The following is a 21,608-nucleotide window of genomic DNA, read 5'->3' on the forward strand; positions in this document are numbered from 1 at the left end:
GTCAGTCTAAATTTGTTAATCCATTTTCATTGTTGAATTCAAAACAAAAAGAAGATTGATACTTTCTAGAGTTGAGGATGGTTTTGCTTAAGAATTTTATTCAGACCTTTAGCATGAAGTTCTTTTATTTTCCTTTCTATTGTATTTTGGTCATTATTGGGGTTTCTAATCAGTGAAGAAAATGTTATTAGTCATATTCTCTCTCTCTCTCTCTCTCTCCAGCAATATCTTTTCTACATTCTTTACATTCAGCCAACATACAATTAGTATATTTCTATCAGTTGTGAGGTATAACCAATCATTAGTTACATATACATCTCTTGAGGGAATTCAATACAGTAATTCTAGCATCCAATTTGTCATCATCTTATAATCAATGCTTCTGCATAATAAGGAATGGTTTCTTTTGAGAAGATTTATTCTTGTTGGGTAGAAACAACTTCTACCCATACATGCATGTTTACACATTCTCAAACACTTTTTCTTACTTTCCCTTTCTTCTTCACTACCTCTATTGCTTGCACACATTATATAACTATCTGCCACTTGATATATATATATATATATATATATACACACACTTTCTCTTTCTCAATCTGACACATGCTTACAAACATGTATTCCTTGGTTGTAATGTTTATTTTGAATAGGCTTCTAAAATGAAATCTCTTTTAAAGCAAATATCTCTTGATACAATAGAATATCACTAGTGTTTAAATTTTTTTTCCTCCTTTGAAATTACAGTACATTATACAGTAATCATTACTAATCCTCTCCTTCTCAGTTGGAGTATAAGACTTAGACAATTCAGTGCCATTCAGACTGGTCTTTAGCAACTCGCACTTCCTTTTGCCATGTTCTATGCCAAGTGTCCTTTGGCCAGCCTGGCTTTCAGTTTTCAGGTGTTGTCCATCTTAATGTTATCTTTCATATCTTTTCCTGATCCATTCTATATACAGCTAAAAATTATTTTTGCTATAAAATATTTGATGGCAATGATATTTTACTGTTATTTACTGAATGCTACTAATTGTATTTAAACATAACTTTGTTCTCAGTTTTATTAAGACAATTGTCATATGGATTATTTAGCTAATGGTAAATCATGACATCTCAAAGATTCTTTTAACATTACTATGTTTATTAGCCTTTACTCCTTTTCTCCCCCCTTCCTCTTGCACATCTTTTATTTCTCTTTCTCTTCTTAAATTTTAACTTTTCCCTGTATCTCCTCAAATTTTCATTGCTCTGAACCTATTATTCATTCTTCTTAGATGTGTCTGCTCATATTAAGAACTGATTCAGTGAAACATCTCTACTATTCAAAAACCTCATGAGCTTCATTTCTAAAATTCTGTATATATATCTGTCTTTCACTTCTGATACCTTCCTAAAAAAAGTCAATTCAGAAAGCTCAGTCTGCAACATTTAATACAATAGTAGTTTTCCAAAATTAAACAGTTTGCAGTGGTTTGTCTTTGTATATAATAGACTATGCTCGAATGGTCATCATCTACGATGTCAGAGTTTTTACCCTTAACATGTTGATTACTCCAAGCCTCTGTAATCATTCATGTACTTCTCTGTAGTTAAACTTGTCTTCACAGACTTTATTTTCGTGATTTTCACTTCGGTACATCTAATTACCAACCTTGGAGCCATTCCACGTCTTCCTTTAATATAGAACACATGGAGAGGATTTACCTGTCACCATAAGCATTAACAAATGAATAGATTCTGCATTTAACTAAAATCTAAAAAGAAAAATAATAAAATGAAATATTTTTTCTCATAAGCAAGGCAAGATCATTATTAAAACTGTCCCTCTAACAGCATAAATATAAAAATCTTTCAAACAACAAAAATAGTTTTGCATTGTGTTTAATCATAAATATATGATTTTATGCAATCAGCTACTTCTGCACTGCTCTACCGATGAAATATAAAGTGCCTTACCTTTGATCATCCCAAAGTTTTTGTCATGGTTTCCAGAATTAGCTATTCTTTTGTTTATATCCTCCAAACAGAACCAAATACACTAACACTGAAAATCTGTTTCACTCATATTGATTAAATTGTTTTTTTAAAAAGTGCATCCAGCACATTGGTCTAACTACATATATTTTTGGTTTTGACTTACAAGTGTATCAACTTTCTTGACTGATCTTGTCCAATCTGCCCTCAGAGACTATTTCAAACATTCTTTTTTCCTTATTTCCTTTTATTGATTTCTTTGTTTTCTTTCTTTCACATACATGTGCAAATGCATGTTTGTAGTTATACACAATGCTGCAAATATTTTTAGATATTTTCTTCATCTCTTTTTCAGGTTGTGTTGGCAAATGTATGAGTAATCCATGTTTCAACGGAGGGACATGCTATGAAGGTTACTCTCATTATACCTGTGATTGTTCCTATACTCCTTTCAGAGGCTGGATGTGTGGAAGAGGTAAGCTCTTAACTCTCTCTCTCTCTCTCTCTCTCTCTCTCCCTCTCTCTCTCTCTCTCTCTCTCTCTCTCTATATATATATATATATATATATATATATATATCTCTCTCTCTATATATATATATATATATATTTCTCTCTCTCTCTCTCTCTCTCTCTCTCTCTCTCTCTCTCTCTCTCTATATATATATATATATATATATATATATATATATATATATATATATATATATCATCTTTTATCATCCGTTTTCTATGCTGGCATGGATTGAATGGTTTGACCATAGCTGTCAAGCAGGAGAACTGCTCCTGGTTCCAGTCTGATTCAGCTTGGTTTCTATGACTGGATGCCCTTCCTAATGGCAACCACTTTACAGTGCTTCTGGGTGCTTTTTGCATAACACCAGCACAAGCACCTTTAAGTGACGCTGGCATGAGCATTTTTGATGTGGCACTAGCACATGCATATATTGTATATAGCAAATTTAAATTCAGTAACAAAGATAGATTCACTTTCAGTATCTGTAAATATTATATCATTGTTTTTTTAGCAACAACATGATTGAAAAAAAATGCCTTAACCATTTAGCTTTTGAATTGGTCATAACAAGGCCAGACATTTTACTTGTTTTATCTTCAAACCAACCAGGATCAGGCTTCTCACGTCTACCCTATAATGTCATTCTAAAAATAGACAGTCACATCATTGAAATCTCAAAGCTATGAGATAATGCATTATTAATTTAAAACAATATGAATAAATACGCATTACATTTGATAGAGTACTCTGAATGCATGCAAAATACAAATATAGTGGAGTCTCAAATGAATTGAAAAAATTATACTGAATTGAAAAAACAATAATTAACTATCAAATTTGTAATTTGATAGCAAAAACTTTATCTAGATGTTTTTTGTTGTTTTTTCTGATAGCATTAAGATCAGTTAAGTGAAAATTTGGAAAATATAGAGAATGCAAATTTGAGTGGATTTGGTCTTTAAAGCTTTCTAGTGAAAGCAGCAAATATGTTTCAGTCTTGTATGGTAGTGGTGGTGATGATGATGTTGATGATGATGATTCTTTTTAATCTTTTCATCACCATGTGTATCCTAGTTTTAGAATAAGTATACTGTGTCTTTTCTTGTGATACAAGGCAGCTGAAAGAATTAATGAGAAGAAGGGCAGTTAGCTATAAAACACTGTCTTGAAAAACCAATTCAATCCATGTCAGCATAGAAAAGCAGATATATGACAGTAACTTTTAGTCTTGCCTACTGAGTAGAACATTCCTTGCTGAGGAGATCTAATAATATTAAAGCATCTGTGGCTTTAGAGATAAGCATCTATCACACATGTAAGGTACATGCCTTAAATCTGCATTATCTGTGTTGTCCAACAGTTTTGATCAACCTGTTTCCTCTGCTTGTTTTGGGCCAACCATGAAGTTTTGGGTCAACTATGATCCATTTGATTTTTGATTTAAAGTGCTACAGCCATAAACAAACATCCCATTTTCTTTTTTCAGAAATAGTATATCTATCTACATCACTAAATGTGCTATTTATTTTATGTTAAGATGTGATAGTTTGAGCATAAAAATGGCTGTTGAATAAATTAAAATTAAAATTCACTTCTATATTAATATAATTTGGATTTCTTATTTAGACACAGTGCTACAAATTTATGTGGAAGAGGGATCAGACTCTGTGACATTGAATACCTATCTCTTAAAGACATTAGTGACCTAAGTAAAGTAAAGTTATTTTGTGAACTCAACTTCTCAGGAACTAACTTTGACTCTGTTACATGCCTTTTGAAAATACTTTCTGACTTAGGTAAAAGACCATCAATAAATGAGATAGTCAAGACCATCAACCTCATTACTAGACAGCCATCTGAAAATAACAAAATGCATTCTTTATGTCTAGCTTAATGTGGATGTTTTGTTAAAGTGCCATATACTACCTTATTTACCTTTGGAGAACCTCTGCATAAAAGTACACATATTTAGATCATTGGCAAATGGGCATCGTCAGCTATTGGTGCATGAACTACCAGACCATATGACTTCATAATACCCCATCTCCTCAGTGGTAGGCATTCACTCACTGCATATCAGTTAAATCTCGCTGCCAAATGATATATACAGTTTCATATTTCTTTATCGCCCACAAGGGGCTAAACATAGAGAGGACAAAGAAGGACAGACAAAGATATTAAGTCAATTACATTGCCCCCAGTGCATAACTGGTACTTAATTTATCAAAGGATGAAAGGCAAAGTTGACCTCAGCGGAATTTGAACTCAGAACGTAAAGACAGACGAAATTCCACTAAGCATTTCGCCTGGCATGCTAACGTTTCTGCCAGTTTGCCGCCTTTATATATAGATATATAGAGTTTCAGTGACTCTTCAAGCACTGATGATGCAAATAGCCAGCAGGCTTATTAAAAAATAATTATTAGTGACAGAAGCACTATTAATACCAAAAGGCAATCATTATATCCAATTTAACATGAATGTTTCGTGAGACTGCTTAATACTGCATTATTAACCTTGAGGACTCATATGGATGCATGGCACAAAAAACACACATTAATATTGTTGGCATTCCAGAACCATCTGCTACAGGTGCCAAACCTCCCTGATCATGTGATTTCGACATACCCCACTTTCTCAGCAGCAGATTTCCCTGCAAACCAGCCAAATATCACTGCTAACAATATATAAAATTTTAGTGTCTCTTCAAGCACTGATGTCACAAATAGCCACTGAGGAGATAGTATGTCAAAATCAGTATGTCAAAATCAATGATATGAATATGTATGCTTTTATGCACCATGCATCCATATGAAAGTTCTCTCAGGGTAGATTACATGGTATTAGTCATTCTAACAAAATATCCCCATTAAGTTGGGTATAAAGATTGCTTTTTGATCTTAATAGTGCCTCTGTCACTCGTAATTACTTTTTAATAAGCCTGCTGGCTATTCAAATCAGTGCCTGAAGAATCACTGAAATTCCATATCTCACTTGGCAGTGAGACTTGGCTGGTATTCAGTGACTGGACATCTACCAGAAAGGGTATTTTGAAATCATGTGATCTGGTAGTACCTGTGCTCATAACAGATGATTCTAATCTGCCAACAATATAAGTATATGTGCTTTTATGCACACCATAAACCCATAAGAGGTTCTTCCCAGGTAAATAAAGCAGTATTCAGCATGCTAACAGTGCATTCACATTAAGTTGGACATAAAGATCACCTTTTGGTACTAATACTACTTCTGTTGCTAATAATTATTGTTTTAGCAAAAAACTGAGCATAATTATAATATTTCTGAATGACTGTGGTTATTTTAAGAAATTACAATAAAAGATACCCAAGTGGCATTTATATTTTACTACATTGATTCTTCATTAAATAAATATTCTGAAGACTGTGCTTCTGAAAATGTAATCCCTAATCTAGTAAGCTAAAAGAACTGTACACTAAATGTCAAGCAGATGTAAAAAGTCATTGATTTAAATTCTGAAATATTTAGACATGATCTGCTGTGAGCAGAATCATGTCTAAATATGTTTGAAATCCAGCAACCAAAATTTGTTGGAACTGCATATAACTAGCATTTATTTTTTATAAAGTATTAAAATAACCAAGAATTATGAATAAAATTGCAACCTAAACAAAGAAGGTGACATGACTCAATTGCAGGCAAGCAATCACAATGTAAGTTAGAAATTATAAAAGAAAATTTTCATCTATATAAAACATGAATAGATTATAGAATAAATATGAATTTAGAATATCAGCTTTTTTATTCCATGATTGTAAATGCTTCTGTGTAATAGCGGGCAATATTATAATAATGACTTTTTTGTAACTATGCACTGCCATATAGTTTAGAACTACAAAGATTGTGAGAAAAGGAATGAATTTTTTTTTTTTTTTTTTTTTTTGAAAGACAAATTTTGATACCATGTTCTGATATTTCCTATCATCACAAAATGCATCTCTTCGATATCCTTTTCAACAAAGATTTTCTATTTGGAAAGGTTATTCTAATAAAATGACTTTCAATATGTTCTCTTTTTTAACACCAGTTTTCTATCTATATTTATTGCAATCCTGTGTTTTGCTTTAATGTTAGCAGTTGGTTCGATAGTCCTCAGGCTATTTCTATTAATCATACATGTGCAAATTATAAACAGTATATTTTATTTTAGGTGATATTTGCCTCTTAAGAACAGAGTTAAATGTTTTCCATTTCTGCTGTATGTGATTAATCTGCTCTCTCGCCATGAACGACTATTACATAGCTAATATACAAATGCTACAAGATCTGAATTCTTTAAATAAGGAGACCTTACAGTATATGCATTGCATGAATTTTATCAGGCATGTACCTTACATGTGTGATAGATGCTTACTAAACATATCCTTTATGGTAAGCTGGTATTTAACACAAAGAAACCCATACATTTCAGCTTAAAATAGCAAATTCAGAGCTGTAGCTATGATTTGGTCTCTTTTGCTGAACCACTAAGTTACGGGGACATAAACACACTACCATCAGTTGTCAAGCGATGTTGGGGGGTACAAGCACAGATACACAAACATATACACACACATACATACATATATATATATATATATATACATACATACATACATACATACATATATATGACAGGCTTCTGTCCACCAAACTCACTCACAAGGCCTTGTTCAGCCCAAGGAGCCACGCAGTGGGAATGAACCCAGAACCATGTGGTTGGTAAGCAAGCCACCCACCACCCAGCCATTCCTGCGTCTAAATGTTTATATTAAATGTTTATATCAAAATTCTAAAATAATGCTGTTAAATACTGTGTGACACCTTGGGCGTTTTCTACTATAGCCTTGGGCTGACGAAAGCCTTATGAGTAGATTTGGTAAATGGAAACTGAAAGAAGCCCAATTATATATATATATACACACACACACATAATCATCATCATCATCGTTTAACACCCACTGGTGTCACCACCATCACTTTACAACTGGTTTTGGTGTGTTTGCATCCCCATAGCTTAGCAGTTTGGCAAAATAGACCGATAGAATAAGTCCTGGGATCGATTCATTCAATGAAAGATTTAAAGCAGTGCCCCAGCATATCTGCAGTCTAATAACTGAAACAGATAAAATATATATATAAGGATTTAAAACTTTTTGTTTAATGCTTACAATTGTTTCTATTACAGAGGTCGGTGCCAATATGCTACCCAACTATATGATATCCTACAAATTTGATGAATCACAGGGGCTTTCTGCTTCTGATTTCAACACAGCAACTATTGGTTTCTCTACTGCAAAGAAGCAAGGTATTCTTATGCAGATAAGCAATAAGGAGAATACTGAATATATATCAGTTGAAATTAACAATCACGGTAAATAATATTCCTTTATTCAAATATTCTCTCCCTCTCTCCCCTCTCCCTCTCTCTCCCTCTCTCTCTCTCTCCTCTCCCCTCTCCCTCTCTCCCCTCTCTCTCTCCCCTCTCTCTCTCTCTCTCTCTCTCTCTGGGTTTTTTTTCCACTTTTTCACCCCTTGCGGACTGGAAGTGGTACTGACTGCATGGAAGCACTGTGGGTGTGAGCAATGCAATGTCTTGCTCTGTGCATGTTTTCAAATACACCACACTGAGAAGAATCTGTAAATGCACTGTAAAATTCCTTGTATGAAAAGTTATGTAGTAACTGAACAGCATAATACCAGTACACAGCACAGACTGTCAGTACTAAATTTGTCTGCAAGAGGTTAAAATGAGGTATTTCAGCCAATAATATCTGCTAAAAAATGTATTACTTCAAACAAATATTGTTTGAATTATAAGTATATTTAGTTTTTTCTTCTATTCATTTCTTATATTTATTCCTTCCAACCCATGCCAGCATGGAACATGGACATTAAATGATGATAATGTGGAGGATTTTTGTTATTAACCAATATTTTTCTAAATATTTACGAAAGTCATTCCCTCTGTTTTATGAATTGTATTACTTTTTACATTTTAATAAGCAGTATATATGCTGATGTGGACAGATGATAAGCACAGACTAGAATATTAATAAAGAAAGTACTGCTTGTGTTTTCTATTTGTCTAATATATTGCTAGTTGTCATATCTATTTGTTGTTGCTTTACTCCAGATCAACCCTGATCAAACAGACTTATAGTCAATGGCATCTCTCAGGCATGAATATTCCATTGTTTTAGATTTATCTACGACTGTATTATCTTGTATCCTTTCTTTTAAGATGATAGGATGTGATTTTAGAGAAATTCAGCTGCTATTTGTAGCAAGTCAAGGGGTTGCGTAAAAGTTCCCTTAGTTGCCTTATTTGTCATGTTTATTTTTTACTTTGTTAAAATCTATTTCTCTATAATACAATACTGGGAAATTTTAAAACAATTTTTATCGCTTTAGTTATTTCACTTAGAAGCTTCAAAGAAAATTTTTTGATGAATTATTTCCAAATCTTCCATTTGCTAAAATGCCTTACTTAACATATTTGTGTAAAACCTTTTTTGACAACCTAAAATTTTGGTTTTTAGTATTTATATTGATCTTGAATATCATTAGCTTTCTGGTGACAAAAGTGTAGCATTATAATCAAATTTTATTGGGAAATGGTTTGAATAAAAATGATAATTGTTTTCACTAAAGCACAAAAAAGAAGAGTTCTTTTTTTTTATATCTTTATAATGCTAACTCTTGACTATTGAACAAATATAAAATCAAATTAATGATTCTAATTTTCTGAAAGATTTTTTAAAAATTCTATTTATAGGGAAATCCAGTTTTTAACAAGTTGTCTATACATATTAATAATATTCAAAGTATGAAGTCGATAAGACCATTCCAAGGTCTTCATCAGTAAGACAGAGTTAACGATAATTACTCTAATAAAAGAGAAATTATGCAAAGCTAAATAAATATAGAGACATGTCTGTACTAGCGCATCTGTTACATGCATTGGTGTGGATATGTCCTCCATCTCCCACTAGATCATTCTACCAGGTTTTTACTCTCATTCAATGCAGCAGCTCTAGGCTGGAAGAGGCCTCAAGGCAAGTCCCACACCATATGACTGGACATGATTAGGGAAGATCTCCAGAGGCTCAACATCACCATGGAAGACGCAAAGGAGCTGGCATGAGATCACCAGCAATGGAGAGCACTGGTGGGCCTGGCCAGCTCTACACATGATGACACCTCTGGAACCGCTAACTTGGAATGACCTCAGCCCCATCAAGCAAGAGCAGGAAGCAATGTATTAAGAAATAAACAGAGATCTATAAGATCTGAATTATTCTCAAAGTACCTCATGGTGATGAGAGTTAGTATTTACAGGAGAGATCAAAATTAGAAATGATACAGTTGCAATAGAAATGTCACAAGTTGTTTATTATTGCAAATGTTATTGAAACAGAAGGCTTTGGTTTTCTCTACAGTAGACCATGGCATCCACAAGAGTTTGATATTGAATTTTAACCTCAGATCAGACTTGATCTAGCAGACATATGATTAAAGGCATTACAACTGTGATCATTCAATCTTTTTTTTAGCCATGGAAAAATGTGGTCCTAGATATTATTATACATGTTCCTTTTTTTCTTTTTTTAGAGGTTACAGGGAGTGATCCAGTTGTTGCTACTAGCAGATCTAGTAGTCATGTAGAGGCTCCATTATTGGTTTGCCTATGAGAGTTATTTCTTCTTATCAGTACATGGAGTATACATAAAAGAAAAAGTTTACAAGCAGCTGAGAAAATTGCAAACTGATTGAGTATACAAATGTTTCCAAACAGAGAGTGAACAAACTATGCCAATGTTCGTTGATATATTTAACTGGATACTAAAAAGAGAAAGTGCATGTAGAGAGTACTTTCAGTGAAATGGGTCAATATGGGAGGGTTTATTCGAGGATACATCATCACTCATCTCTTTTCAGAGGTAGTAGTATCAGATGCTCTTGAAAACTTGTAGCTTTAGCAGGTGGCACTATTGAGACATGGTCTGAGCCACTAATAATCAAAATTTACCAAGAGAATCAACCTTTTATAGAATGGAAAATGAGAGCTAGCTCAGTACAAAAAAAAATTAAGGGAGGGTTCGTGGAGTTACTCAATAAAATCCTGACTAAATGTTAATTCATTGAATTCATTTCTTACATTATGAGAAACAGCTTGAAAGTATTTCATTACTTATAGTTTTGTTATTTACTACAAGTCATTACAATTGTAGTTAACTGTAAGCTAACATTTTTTCCATATGGTTATCTGATCCAAGTCTATTTTTTCAATTGCAATTGTAATATCTTGCTCATAGTAGCATATCTCCTGTGTTACTATCACCAACAAGATGAAAGCAACAAATGGTAAGATATGCTCTGAGAGCATATATTACCACTTTTGGGGGTTTTCTTCTACCACATATGTCCTACACTGTCAGCCAATTTAGCCACCTTTCTCCCCTAATCATTCTTCATCCATTCACTGCCTCCATACTTGCAGTACACATAAGCTGATAGGTTTAACCTTTTAGCATTTAAGCCAGCCACATCTGGCCAGGATATTCTACTTGTTTTCTGTTCAAGCTAACCAGATCCAGCTTCTCATACCAATCCTACAATGTCACTCTAAAAGTAAACCATCACCTCATTAAAGTCACCAAACTACAGCATAATGCATGATTATTTCAAAACAATGCATAAATATTACATTTTATGATTAATTTGAATGCTAAAGATTTAATGCCCAGCTACCCTCTCAATTGATTTCTCCTCTACCTTTTATGTGGATTAACATACACATCTAATAGTTCATTGCTCTTGTTTCTCTCTAGCTTCTAAAAATCTTTCACCTTTGGTGCTGTTCCATGTCTTACAATCTTTCCATTCCTTCCTTACTCTAGCTATTATAACTTCCACTACAGCTTAATTGGCTCACATAGGTAACTTAACCTATTAAGTGCATAAAAGTATACTGGAACATCACCACCTTTAGCAGAAGCAGTTAATTTTTTACGAAAGTAACAGTTCATTAAGAATAAATCAAAATAATCAATTATCTATTATAAACTTTTTATCAAACACCTTCATATTGTTTTGGAATGTACCAAAATTATTTTTGTTCCCAGCTGAAACAAAACTGGATTGTTTTCCACACCTAGAAGCCATTCTATAATACAATTTACAAAACATCTTTCATTAGAATGATAATTTGTAACTATGCTGTTGCTTGGCCTGCTACAATAGTTATCAAATCTCCTTCAAAACAAGCCATGATCTTAAATAAAAGAGGGTACATTGGATGATGTAGACCCTTATATACTCATATGATAACAAGCAAAACTGTTTTATGGCCACAAATAGATAAAAGAACAGACATTAGATTGTTGTTTTCTTTTTCATGTGTGTGTGTGTGTATGATGTTGTAGATGACAGTTGAAGTTTCTGCAATTACTTGCTGAACAACCTGCACAGATGATATGATCTTGCAATTACTAGTGCAACACCCTAACCACTAGGCTATGTTCTCTGTGTTGCCACTATAAGGCCTTCTCACTCCTGTTTACCTGCCTCTTATGCTCATTTGATCTTTTCCTTTGTTCCCTAATAAAACTATAAAAGACTGTCACCTCATGGTTCCAATAAGGTAGTGTTACACCTAGGAAATTGGATAATAAAACAAACCCAGCAGTATACAGAAAGTGTTTCTGCTATAATTGCAGGAGTTGTAGACTTCCCAAGCCATATAGAAGAAAAAACATCTATCTGAGTGTACTACTACTAGTTCTTTAGAAACATACTTTTTTTAAATATTTCTTTTTGTCCATTTTCTATTAATGTTTTCAATCTTACAGGTGGTGTTAAAATGGCATTTGATGTTGGCTTTGGTCGTGATGAACTGAACACAAAGAACCAAGACATAGATTATACTAATAATCAGCAGCATGTAGTGAGCATCAAAATTTCTAACAGAGGGCGGCACATAAGAATGCAGGTAGGTCTTAGTTTTGAACTATTCTGTAATCCATCAAAGGATGGTTTGCCAAGAATTGGTGATATTTTGTTCCATTACTTCATCAACCATATCTTAAAAATGGTTTATTTTCATTGTTTTACCACATTGAACTAATGTCATTCCTATATTTCTCTTGTATTTTCTTTTTCTGTTTTTAATAAGAATCATCATCAACAAAACTTAAACATCTATTTGACAAATCTGCTCTTAGTCCACCCCACTCCCAAAAGGTAGTTACAGACCTATGATTTTGATGTAGTTAGTATTTTACTTGAACTTCTATTGAAAAATTCTTGGACAGAGAGGAGGTTCCAGAGTAAACTGCCTTCTGAGAAAAAGGGCTTGGGAGAAGTGTTTAGTCTGGGGTATGAGAGGTGAAACAGTAAAGTTAACAGTAGGAGGTTAGATGAATAGAATTTGTGGGCCTAGATAGAGAAAGTGTACAGCTGGCTAGTTCATATTCAAGGCCACATTTAATTTCTTAAGAAATATTTGACTATTATGTTTCATTTAAGATGGCAAGACTGGTCAATATGATCTATCATATTTGATTCAGTTTAGTTGCACATTGAGATATTGATTTAATTGTATGAATTACTAAGTAAAAGTACAAGGTATGTGATAGCCCAAAGTCACTTATGTTCCTATTGATAAATTCGTATTCTCTGTTACATGCTCTGTAGGTAAAACTAACAAATGACTTCCAGTGCAGTTTTACAAATTCTATGTGTTAGTAATATGAAGATATACTTTAAGTTGGATATTGAGAGCAGCTTCTGTAGGAGTTGATTAGACAAAAATTGTTATAAAAGTAGTTAGTGATGAACTTAGGAACCTAGGTTCCATAAATAAAACAAACAATGGGCAAAATCACAACCAGTAGAGGAACTTATTCTGTTGCTCAACCTACGAAGCAGCAGACTTGACTTAGCAGTGACAATTGTACAAGGATAGGGAGAACACAAACTGCCTTTATGCTTTGGACCATAATGTCTCATAATTATTCATAATCAGTGTAGAGTGTTACTGAAATGATTTTTTTTTCTCTATATTAGAGGTAACCAAAATGTCAATTTACAGCAATGCAAAGCTTTTGCTGCTGCTGCTGCTGCTGCTGCTGCTGCTGCTGCTGCTGCTGCTGCTTCTGCTGCTGCTGCTTCTTCTTCTTCTTCTTCTTCTTCTTCTTATTCTTATTCTTCTTCTTCTTATTCTTCTTCTTCTTCTTCTTCTTCTTCTTCTTATTATTATTATTATTATTATTATTATTCCCTCTCCACAACTTACTAGCTTTGTATCAAAATTTGAAACCATTATTATTAAGGCAGCAAGCTGGCAGAATTGTTAGCACACTGGGCTAAATGCTTAGCAGCATTTTGTCTGTCTTCATGTTCTGAGGTCAGCTTTACCTTTCATCCTTTTGGGGTTAAAATAAGTACCAATTGAGCTCTGGAGTTGATGTAATCAACTTAGTCCCTCTCCCAAAACTGCTGGCCTTGTGTCAAAATTTGAAACCACTATTGTTGTTGTCATCGTCTCCTCCTCCGTCACCTCTTCAAAACATTGCAGGCAAAACATAGGAAATATTAGAATAAGTTTAGAAAAACATTAGTGAGAAAAATCTATTTAAAAACTCCACATTGACAATGGAATTTTATTGATGTACCTCATAAATATCAATTATTGGATTAATTTTGATTAGAGATGTTGGTGTATTTCTTTTGATATTAAATTTTAACGCATACATGCAGCTACTATATTTATGCAGCTTCAGCTACTTAATGTATACACACATCATATACACACACACACTCATTTACAAACATGCAGCCACATCTTAGATACTCATGTGTTGTAACATACAATTGAATATGCACATATTCATACAGACACATATCTATACATAAAGATGTTTTCACACAGATACCCACCAACAACTTGAAGTTGAGAATTTTAAGTGTTGTGTATATTTTATATGCTTCAGTAGATTTATTTGCGTTTGTGTGTTTATGATGATGATGTATGTATATAGATGCATGTTGTGTCTGTGTGTGTATCTGTGTACACACACACACACACGCACGATTAACATTATCATCATTTTAATGTCAATTTTTCCATGTTTGATGAATCAGACAGAATTCATTGAGGCAAATTTTCTATAACCATATACCCTTCCTGTTGACAACCTTCACCTCTTTCTAAGAACATAATGTTTCTTCAAGGCAATGCCCCAGCAGCATGGAAAACGGACGCTAAATGATGATGATGATGATGATGATGTGTATATGTTCCTGAAAAAAGGAGATATGAAAAGATCATCAGATTTAGACTGAACACCCTATATAATATATGTATCATCATCATTTAATGTCTTTTTCCATGCTGGCATGACAGGGGCTAGCCAGCCTCCAGTTGTCAGTTGTGGCATGGCCTCTATGGCTGGATGCCCTTCCTAACACCAACCACTTTATAAAGTGTGCTGGTGCAGTTTGTGTGCCACCTGCACAGGTAGGTTAATGCAACACTGGCACGAGTGCATATATATATATATATGCATATATATATATATATATATATATATATATATATATATATACATACATACACACACATATACAGACATGCATATTTAATACATCTTTGATTAAAATCAAAGTAATAATGATGGAATTGTGTACACATTTATGATGAGGAATATGATTTTGTGTATGCATGTGTACACTTCTATGTATATGTATATCTGTGTGTTTGTATGTATATATATATAATTCACACACACACTCACTCAGTTGGTAATGAACACAGGATCATGTTTGTATGCATATTTATAAAGTCTTGTGCTCAGTTATATACAATACAGCTTTCATATTCACCCACATACAGAGATGATTTAATTAATGTGTGTGTATTGTTTATATCATGGAGCCAAAGTGAGTTGTTTTTGTCCCATCTATTGTCTGCTACAAAAGATAGGGTTACTGATTGGTTTTCTTGCTTTTTTTTTTGCTTTTTTGTTTAGGTGGATAATTATGAACCTGCAATTTTTAAAGCAAATGTGGGAGACCAAGTTGACTCTATCCTTGACAAACCAGCTATCATGTACATTGGCAGAAACAGTGAGTTTCATAATGTATTAGTATGAATGTGGACTGTAGTTGGCTGAGGTGATGATGTTGGTAGTTGTATTGCAACTAGTTTTGAGTGCACATCTCTTACATGGAGAGCTACTCTTTAAATCTGTGAAATTAAATGTCATGGTTATTCCAGTAATGATGTTAGATATTTACCTAAAAATAGAATTGGTATTTTCTGCAAGTTATATTGCTTCAATAAACTTGATGGATCTGAGTGGAAAATAGTTTCAAACATGACATTCCTCAAAAAAAAAAAAAAAAAAGATAGATTGATATATTAAGCTGCTTTCTGCAGTTAAGGGTAATGTAATTTTGAGTGGATATATCTGATATATGGGTACAGAAAAAGATGGAGATGATAATTGTACTTGGTAGCAGAGTGAGTGGTGGTATAGTCTCATATTGGTATGGATGGATTGAGGATGATACCATTGACAGGAGTATTGATGTTGATTCTGAGAATGGTAGTTTTGTAGATAGAGATGAAAATGTTAGAGATGCTATTTCTGTTAGTGTGTGGGTGTAGGTGCTGTGCAGGCTGATGGGTTTCTTTGTGTCTAAATGTTTGTAAATATGTCACTTTAATTAAACTGTAGCAACATAAATAAGTGGAGAGAGAGATGGATATTTAGGCTTAAAGATATAAAGAACAGCAAACAGAAAAGATTTTATCAATTTTTATCTCAGAATAATTTACATTTCCAGTTTCTCTCTCTCTCTCTCTCTCTATATATATATATATATATATATATGCTTACACCATGGTCACTGTGATTCAGTAAAGCATGAATTCATTAAACTTCATCAGAGAAGAAATCACTGTGTCAATGTTGTAAGAATACAATACAAATTAATATAAGTATACAATATTCTGTTTTTAATATTGAGTTCATTCTTACTTGTGAACTACTACACTGACAAGAATAGAAATATATGTGTATGGTTCTTCTAATTTGTGTCTTCCTTTGCTTTTAATTTCATGACTATGATCATATAATAATGATTATCATCATCAATATTATTATCATTGCTGTCATTTTTATAATTATTTTCATCACAGTCTTTGTTCTCATCACATTATTCCTGTCATGGTCATTATTCTCATCTTAATTATAATTTTCATCACACTGATCATTTAATATTCATGTGACAGAGAGACAAACAGATATAACAATAGTGAATATATTCTTCACTTAAAATGAAACAACCCATTATGATTTTGTCCTTGGAAAGAATCTGCAGATCCTATAACCAGTCTGATGTCTTGTGATTTCAGCCTAGTTGGGTATCATCACTCAGCTTATTCAAATATGAATGCTCTTACAGTACAGATATATATATATATATATATATATAAATAAATAAATACAAAATGGGACAAGTACGCAAAACATTCAAATAGATGATACAAAAACGGACGGTCATTCGAACCCTCTAATCTTCAGTCAAGAACCGGATCATCCTCGCAATTTCGGCTGATTCAAAATGCGAGGATGATCTGGTTCTTGACTGAAGATTAGAGGTTCCGAATGACCCGTCCGTTTTTTGTATCGTCTATTTGAATGTTTTGCGTTCTTGTCCCATTTTGTATTTTTATATATATATATTATTGCAGCATACGTACACCTTATTCTCTTATATATATATATATATATATATATATATATATATATATATATATATATATATATATATATATATATAATCTCATGTCTGTAATTATCAACATCTAGAATATATCAAATGGTGGTTCAGTGCATGGATATCATCATACAAGAAACCATCAAGCAAAGTTATATTTCTTCTAAAAATATTTGTGTATCTATAGTTCTTACTTTGTCAATAATGAGTTCACATACTTTCCACATGCCATTGTTAGCATGTCGAGCGAAATGCTTAGCGATATTTCGCCTGTTGCTATGTTCTGAATTCAAATTCCACTGAGGTCAACTTTGCCTTTCATCCTTTCAGGGTCGATAAGATAAATACCAGCTGTAGGCTGAGGCTGTTGTAATCGACTCATCCCCTCCCCCAAAATTGCTGTCCTTGTGGGAAAATTTGAGACCATTATTATTATTATAACAATAAAGACAGCTAACTGGCAGAATCAATAGCATGCCAGACAAAATGCTTAGTGGCATTTCATCCATCATTACTTTCTGAGTTCAAATTCCACCAAGGTCAACTCTGCCTTTTATCCTTCCAGGGTTGATGAAATAGGTACCAGATGAGCACAGGGGATCAATGTAGTCAACTCTCTACTCCTCCAAAATTTCTGGTCTTGTACCTATAATAAAAAGGATTCTTCTTCTTGTTATTATTACTATTAAGGCAGAAAACTAGCAGAATCATTAGCACACTAGACGAAATGCTTAGCAGTATTTCGCCCATCTGAGTTCTGCTCTGAGTTCAAATTCTGCTAAGTTCGACTTTGCCTTTCATACTTTTGGGGTTATTATTACTACTGCTACCACTACAAAGGTGGCAAAATAGCAAAATCATTAGCATACCTGACAAAATAATTTGTGGCATTTCATCCATCTCTATGTTCTGAGTTCTCATTCCACTCAGGTTGATTTCACTTTAGCCAAGTACTGAAGTTAATGAAATTCACTTACCCGCTCCCCAAAATTGCTGGCCTTGTACCAAAATTTGAAATTATTGTTATTATTATTACTACTACTTCTACTACAAAGATGGCAAGCTGGCAGAATCGTTAGCATGCCTGGCAAAATACTTAGTGGCATTTTACCCGTGTTTATGTTCTAAATTCAAATGCTGCCAAGGTTGGCTTTACCTTTCATCCTTTCAGAGTCAGTAAATTAAGTATCACTGAAACACTGGGGTCGATGTAACTGACTAGTCCCTTCCCCACAAATTTCAGGCCTTGTGTCTTTAATAGAAAGGATAATGATTATTATTATTATTATTATTATTATTGTCTTTGCAAAGCTTCTAACACTGGAGATGTACTACAGTGTCAGCTGTTCACTACCAGTGAACTAAGGTAACACCTCTTATTTTTCGAGCACCTTTCAGAGTATTCAAGTGGTTCCAAGCAGTGCTGTTTTGTGCGAGTGCTCCACCCTTGTTGCAGCCTCTATTTGTTCCATGTACTTCTCAAGATTTTTGCTCACTGTTCCCAGGGCTCCAATAATTATTGGTACCACTACCACCTTTTTCATCAACCAAAATTGCTTAACCTCTCAAGCTAACCTGTCAAATCTATATTATTATTATTATCATTATTATTATTATTATTATTATTATTAGCAACATTTTTTTCTGACTTTACATTCTGAGTTCAGATTCCACCAATGCCAAATTGGCCATTCATTCTTTTGGGGTCAATAAAGTATGTGCCAGTTGAGCACTGGGGTTAATGTAATTGACAACTCCCTGCTCCAAAATTTGAGGCTTTGTGCCTATAGTAGAAAGAATTATTATTATTATTATTGAGTGAGAGAGCAATGCATGCCATCAAAGTGACACTGGGGTAAAATATACGATGCCCAGTATACCCATCATAACTACCCGTGTGATAAGGGTACACTAGGCACATGCATCACAACCATATGTTTATCATATCAAGATAAACAGCACATGACCTTGCAGGTGAGGCCCAGTTAGAATTTTCTTCTGGTCAAGTAATCCATCCCGCTCAAAAGGTCCCTGAATAAGGGTTGTTTAAGGATGTTGAACAAAACACCCATGTTTCCAGAGGTGAATTATTCAAACTCCAAAGAATCCCTCTCAACACATGGCTATGATGCTCCCCCACTACTTCTGCTCGTGATCAGAGATGCACATATCGTCAGCCACTAAGGGACATGCTCAACTGGTTACGGTCAAACAACTGACAAGCAAATCTGTGGTGTTGAGTAGAATATTTGCTGTAGCCCATCTTTTATACCAAGACAAAACAATGTACATGATAACACTTCCAATCAGTTAAGATCAGAAGCCACGAGAGCCACTGTGTGGTACTGCATCAGGGCATTTATTATTATTATTATTATTATTTTACTTCTCAGAACTCTTGGTCTTACTTGCTCTGCTTGATTCTTTGAGAGCAGGCAGCAACCTATTGTCAGAGTTCTCATAGGGTCTCTTTCAATAAATTATAAGCTTTGGTACTTGGAAGTTAACTTATTGTGGAAGACATTCAACACCCGAACACCTATCTCAGAATCCTAGGTGTCCCCAGTAGAGGAGTTTTTTGGGGCCTGCTCTGCCCTCATGCCAATTCCAATTTCTCAAACCTGGTTGATAGTGCTCCACTTATCCCTACAACTACTGGGATAACAGTTACTCTCTTCATTGCCCACATTCTTGCAACTTATCTTTTAGTAGTTCCATCTTTTCCAGCTCTTTGTCATCTATGCATGCATCCCCAGGTATAGTAGTATCTATGATCTTGGTTTCCTTTTTTCTTTTATCTGCCACTATTGGGGAGTCACATCGGATTTTAAAATCCCACAAGATCTTATATTCATTGTTCTCAGTGGTGCCCTCTGGTTCATGTTTGTACCATTTCTGTGTTGTATCCAGACTGTATTTTGCTTACAGCCTCTAGTAAATAAACTTAACCACATTATCATGCCTCCCTTTGTAGAGTTTTTGGTCCAGCTTGCTACACTCCCTCACAATATGTGAGATAGTTTCATTTTTGCTGCCACACATCCTACAAAGGGTGATCCACTCTCTTATGTATTTGGAATTTGGTGTAAGTAGTTCTCAAGTCTTGTTCCTGGGCACTGCACATCAGTGCCTCAGTGCATCCTTTCAGATCACTTTTTCTTAACCATTTCCAAGTGTTGGTCTTGTTTTTCCCTTCTATTTCCCTGAGGTATTGCCCATGCATTGTTTTCATTTTCCAGTTGTTTATTCTTTGTTCTTCATCTTGTTAACACTGGGGTCAATGTAATCAACTAGTCCCTTCACCCAAAATTTCAGGCCTTGTACCTTTAGGAGAAAGGATTATTATTATCAAGGACATTGATTTAGCAAGATTGTTAAAGTGATGGACAATATTCTTTGTGATGTTTGTTCCAGCACTTTATTTGTAAGTTCAAATCCCATCATGGTCAACTTTTCATTTCATCCTTCTAGAACTGATAAAATACCAGCTAATACAAGAGTTGCTATCGTAAATTGCTCCCCCACAACCTAATTTTCTGACAAAGTTTGAACTCTCAGCCATGTGTTCAGTACTGTAACCTGTTAACCTCCAAGCCATTATACCATTTATTTTCAGTATATCTAATCTCATGCCCTTCAATTCTTGTTCTTATTTTATACCACAAAATTATAGTTTATTCATTTCTCATTAGATTCTGAGTTATAATGATGAGAGCCTCTGACACTGATATATAATTTCCAGAATATTTGTTGCAGCTATTAGTTCTGTTTTTCTTTCACAGGACAAAATTTAATTTTATCAGATTAAGTAATAATGATGATAGAAATAGAAATAATAATGATTTTCATGATGCGATGGTGATAGCTAAGAAAAATTATTTGATTTTTCATCATCATCGTTTTGTTTTTATTGTTGTTATTGTAGTTAGTGTTGATGGTAGTGTTCTTATTTATTCATTTTTATGCCTAGCCAATTCAGTTTCAAGCATGATCATTTATCATCCCATTAAATGAGTGAATCTGTGAATACAATTCTTGTCCATGTGAACATTAGTCAGTTAAAAAAAAAATACAAAAATGTTTATGAAGATTTTTGTATTTTAACAGAAATCAATGAGATGAGAAAAATCTTAATTTGTTTTTAATGCCAATTAAGGTAGAGAGGTTGTGAGTTAAAGATACTACGCTATTTACCACAAGATCATGATTTTAATTCTGCTATATCTTTGGAAGTGCTTACTTATTTTGAAGATTTTTTATGCAAATATAGAAATACACAAAATTCTGATAGTTTGTCAATTTTTACTATT

General features: G+C 33.8%; 1 protein-coding gene across 1 annotated transcript in view; it reads left to right on the top strand.

The window, feature by feature from the left end:
* Positions 1-21,608, top strand: part of LOC115209257 (neurexin-4) — a 586,511-nt gene that overhangs the window by 435,405 nt on the left and 129,498 nt on the right. The window contains exons 20-23 of the mRNA XM_029777551.2: positions 2,330-2,449; positions 7,697-7,882; positions 12,363-12,502; positions 15,543-15,639. Of these exons, the coding sequence (XP_029633411.1) occupies positions 2,330-2,449; positions 7,697-7,882; positions 12,363-12,502; positions 15,543-15,639 (543 nt within the window). The remainder of the gene's footprint in view (positions 1-2,329; positions 2,450-7,696; positions 7,883-12,362; positions 12,503-15,542; positions 15,640-21,608) is intronic.

The sequence above is a fragment of the Octopus sinensis genome, linkage group LG3 (genome assembly GCF_006345805.1).
Source record: "Octopus sinensis linkage group LG3, ASM634580v1, whole genome shotgun sequence".
Taxonomy (NCBI): Eukaryota; Metazoa; Mollusca; class Cephalopoda; order Octopoda; family Octopodidae; genus Octopus; species Octopus sinensis.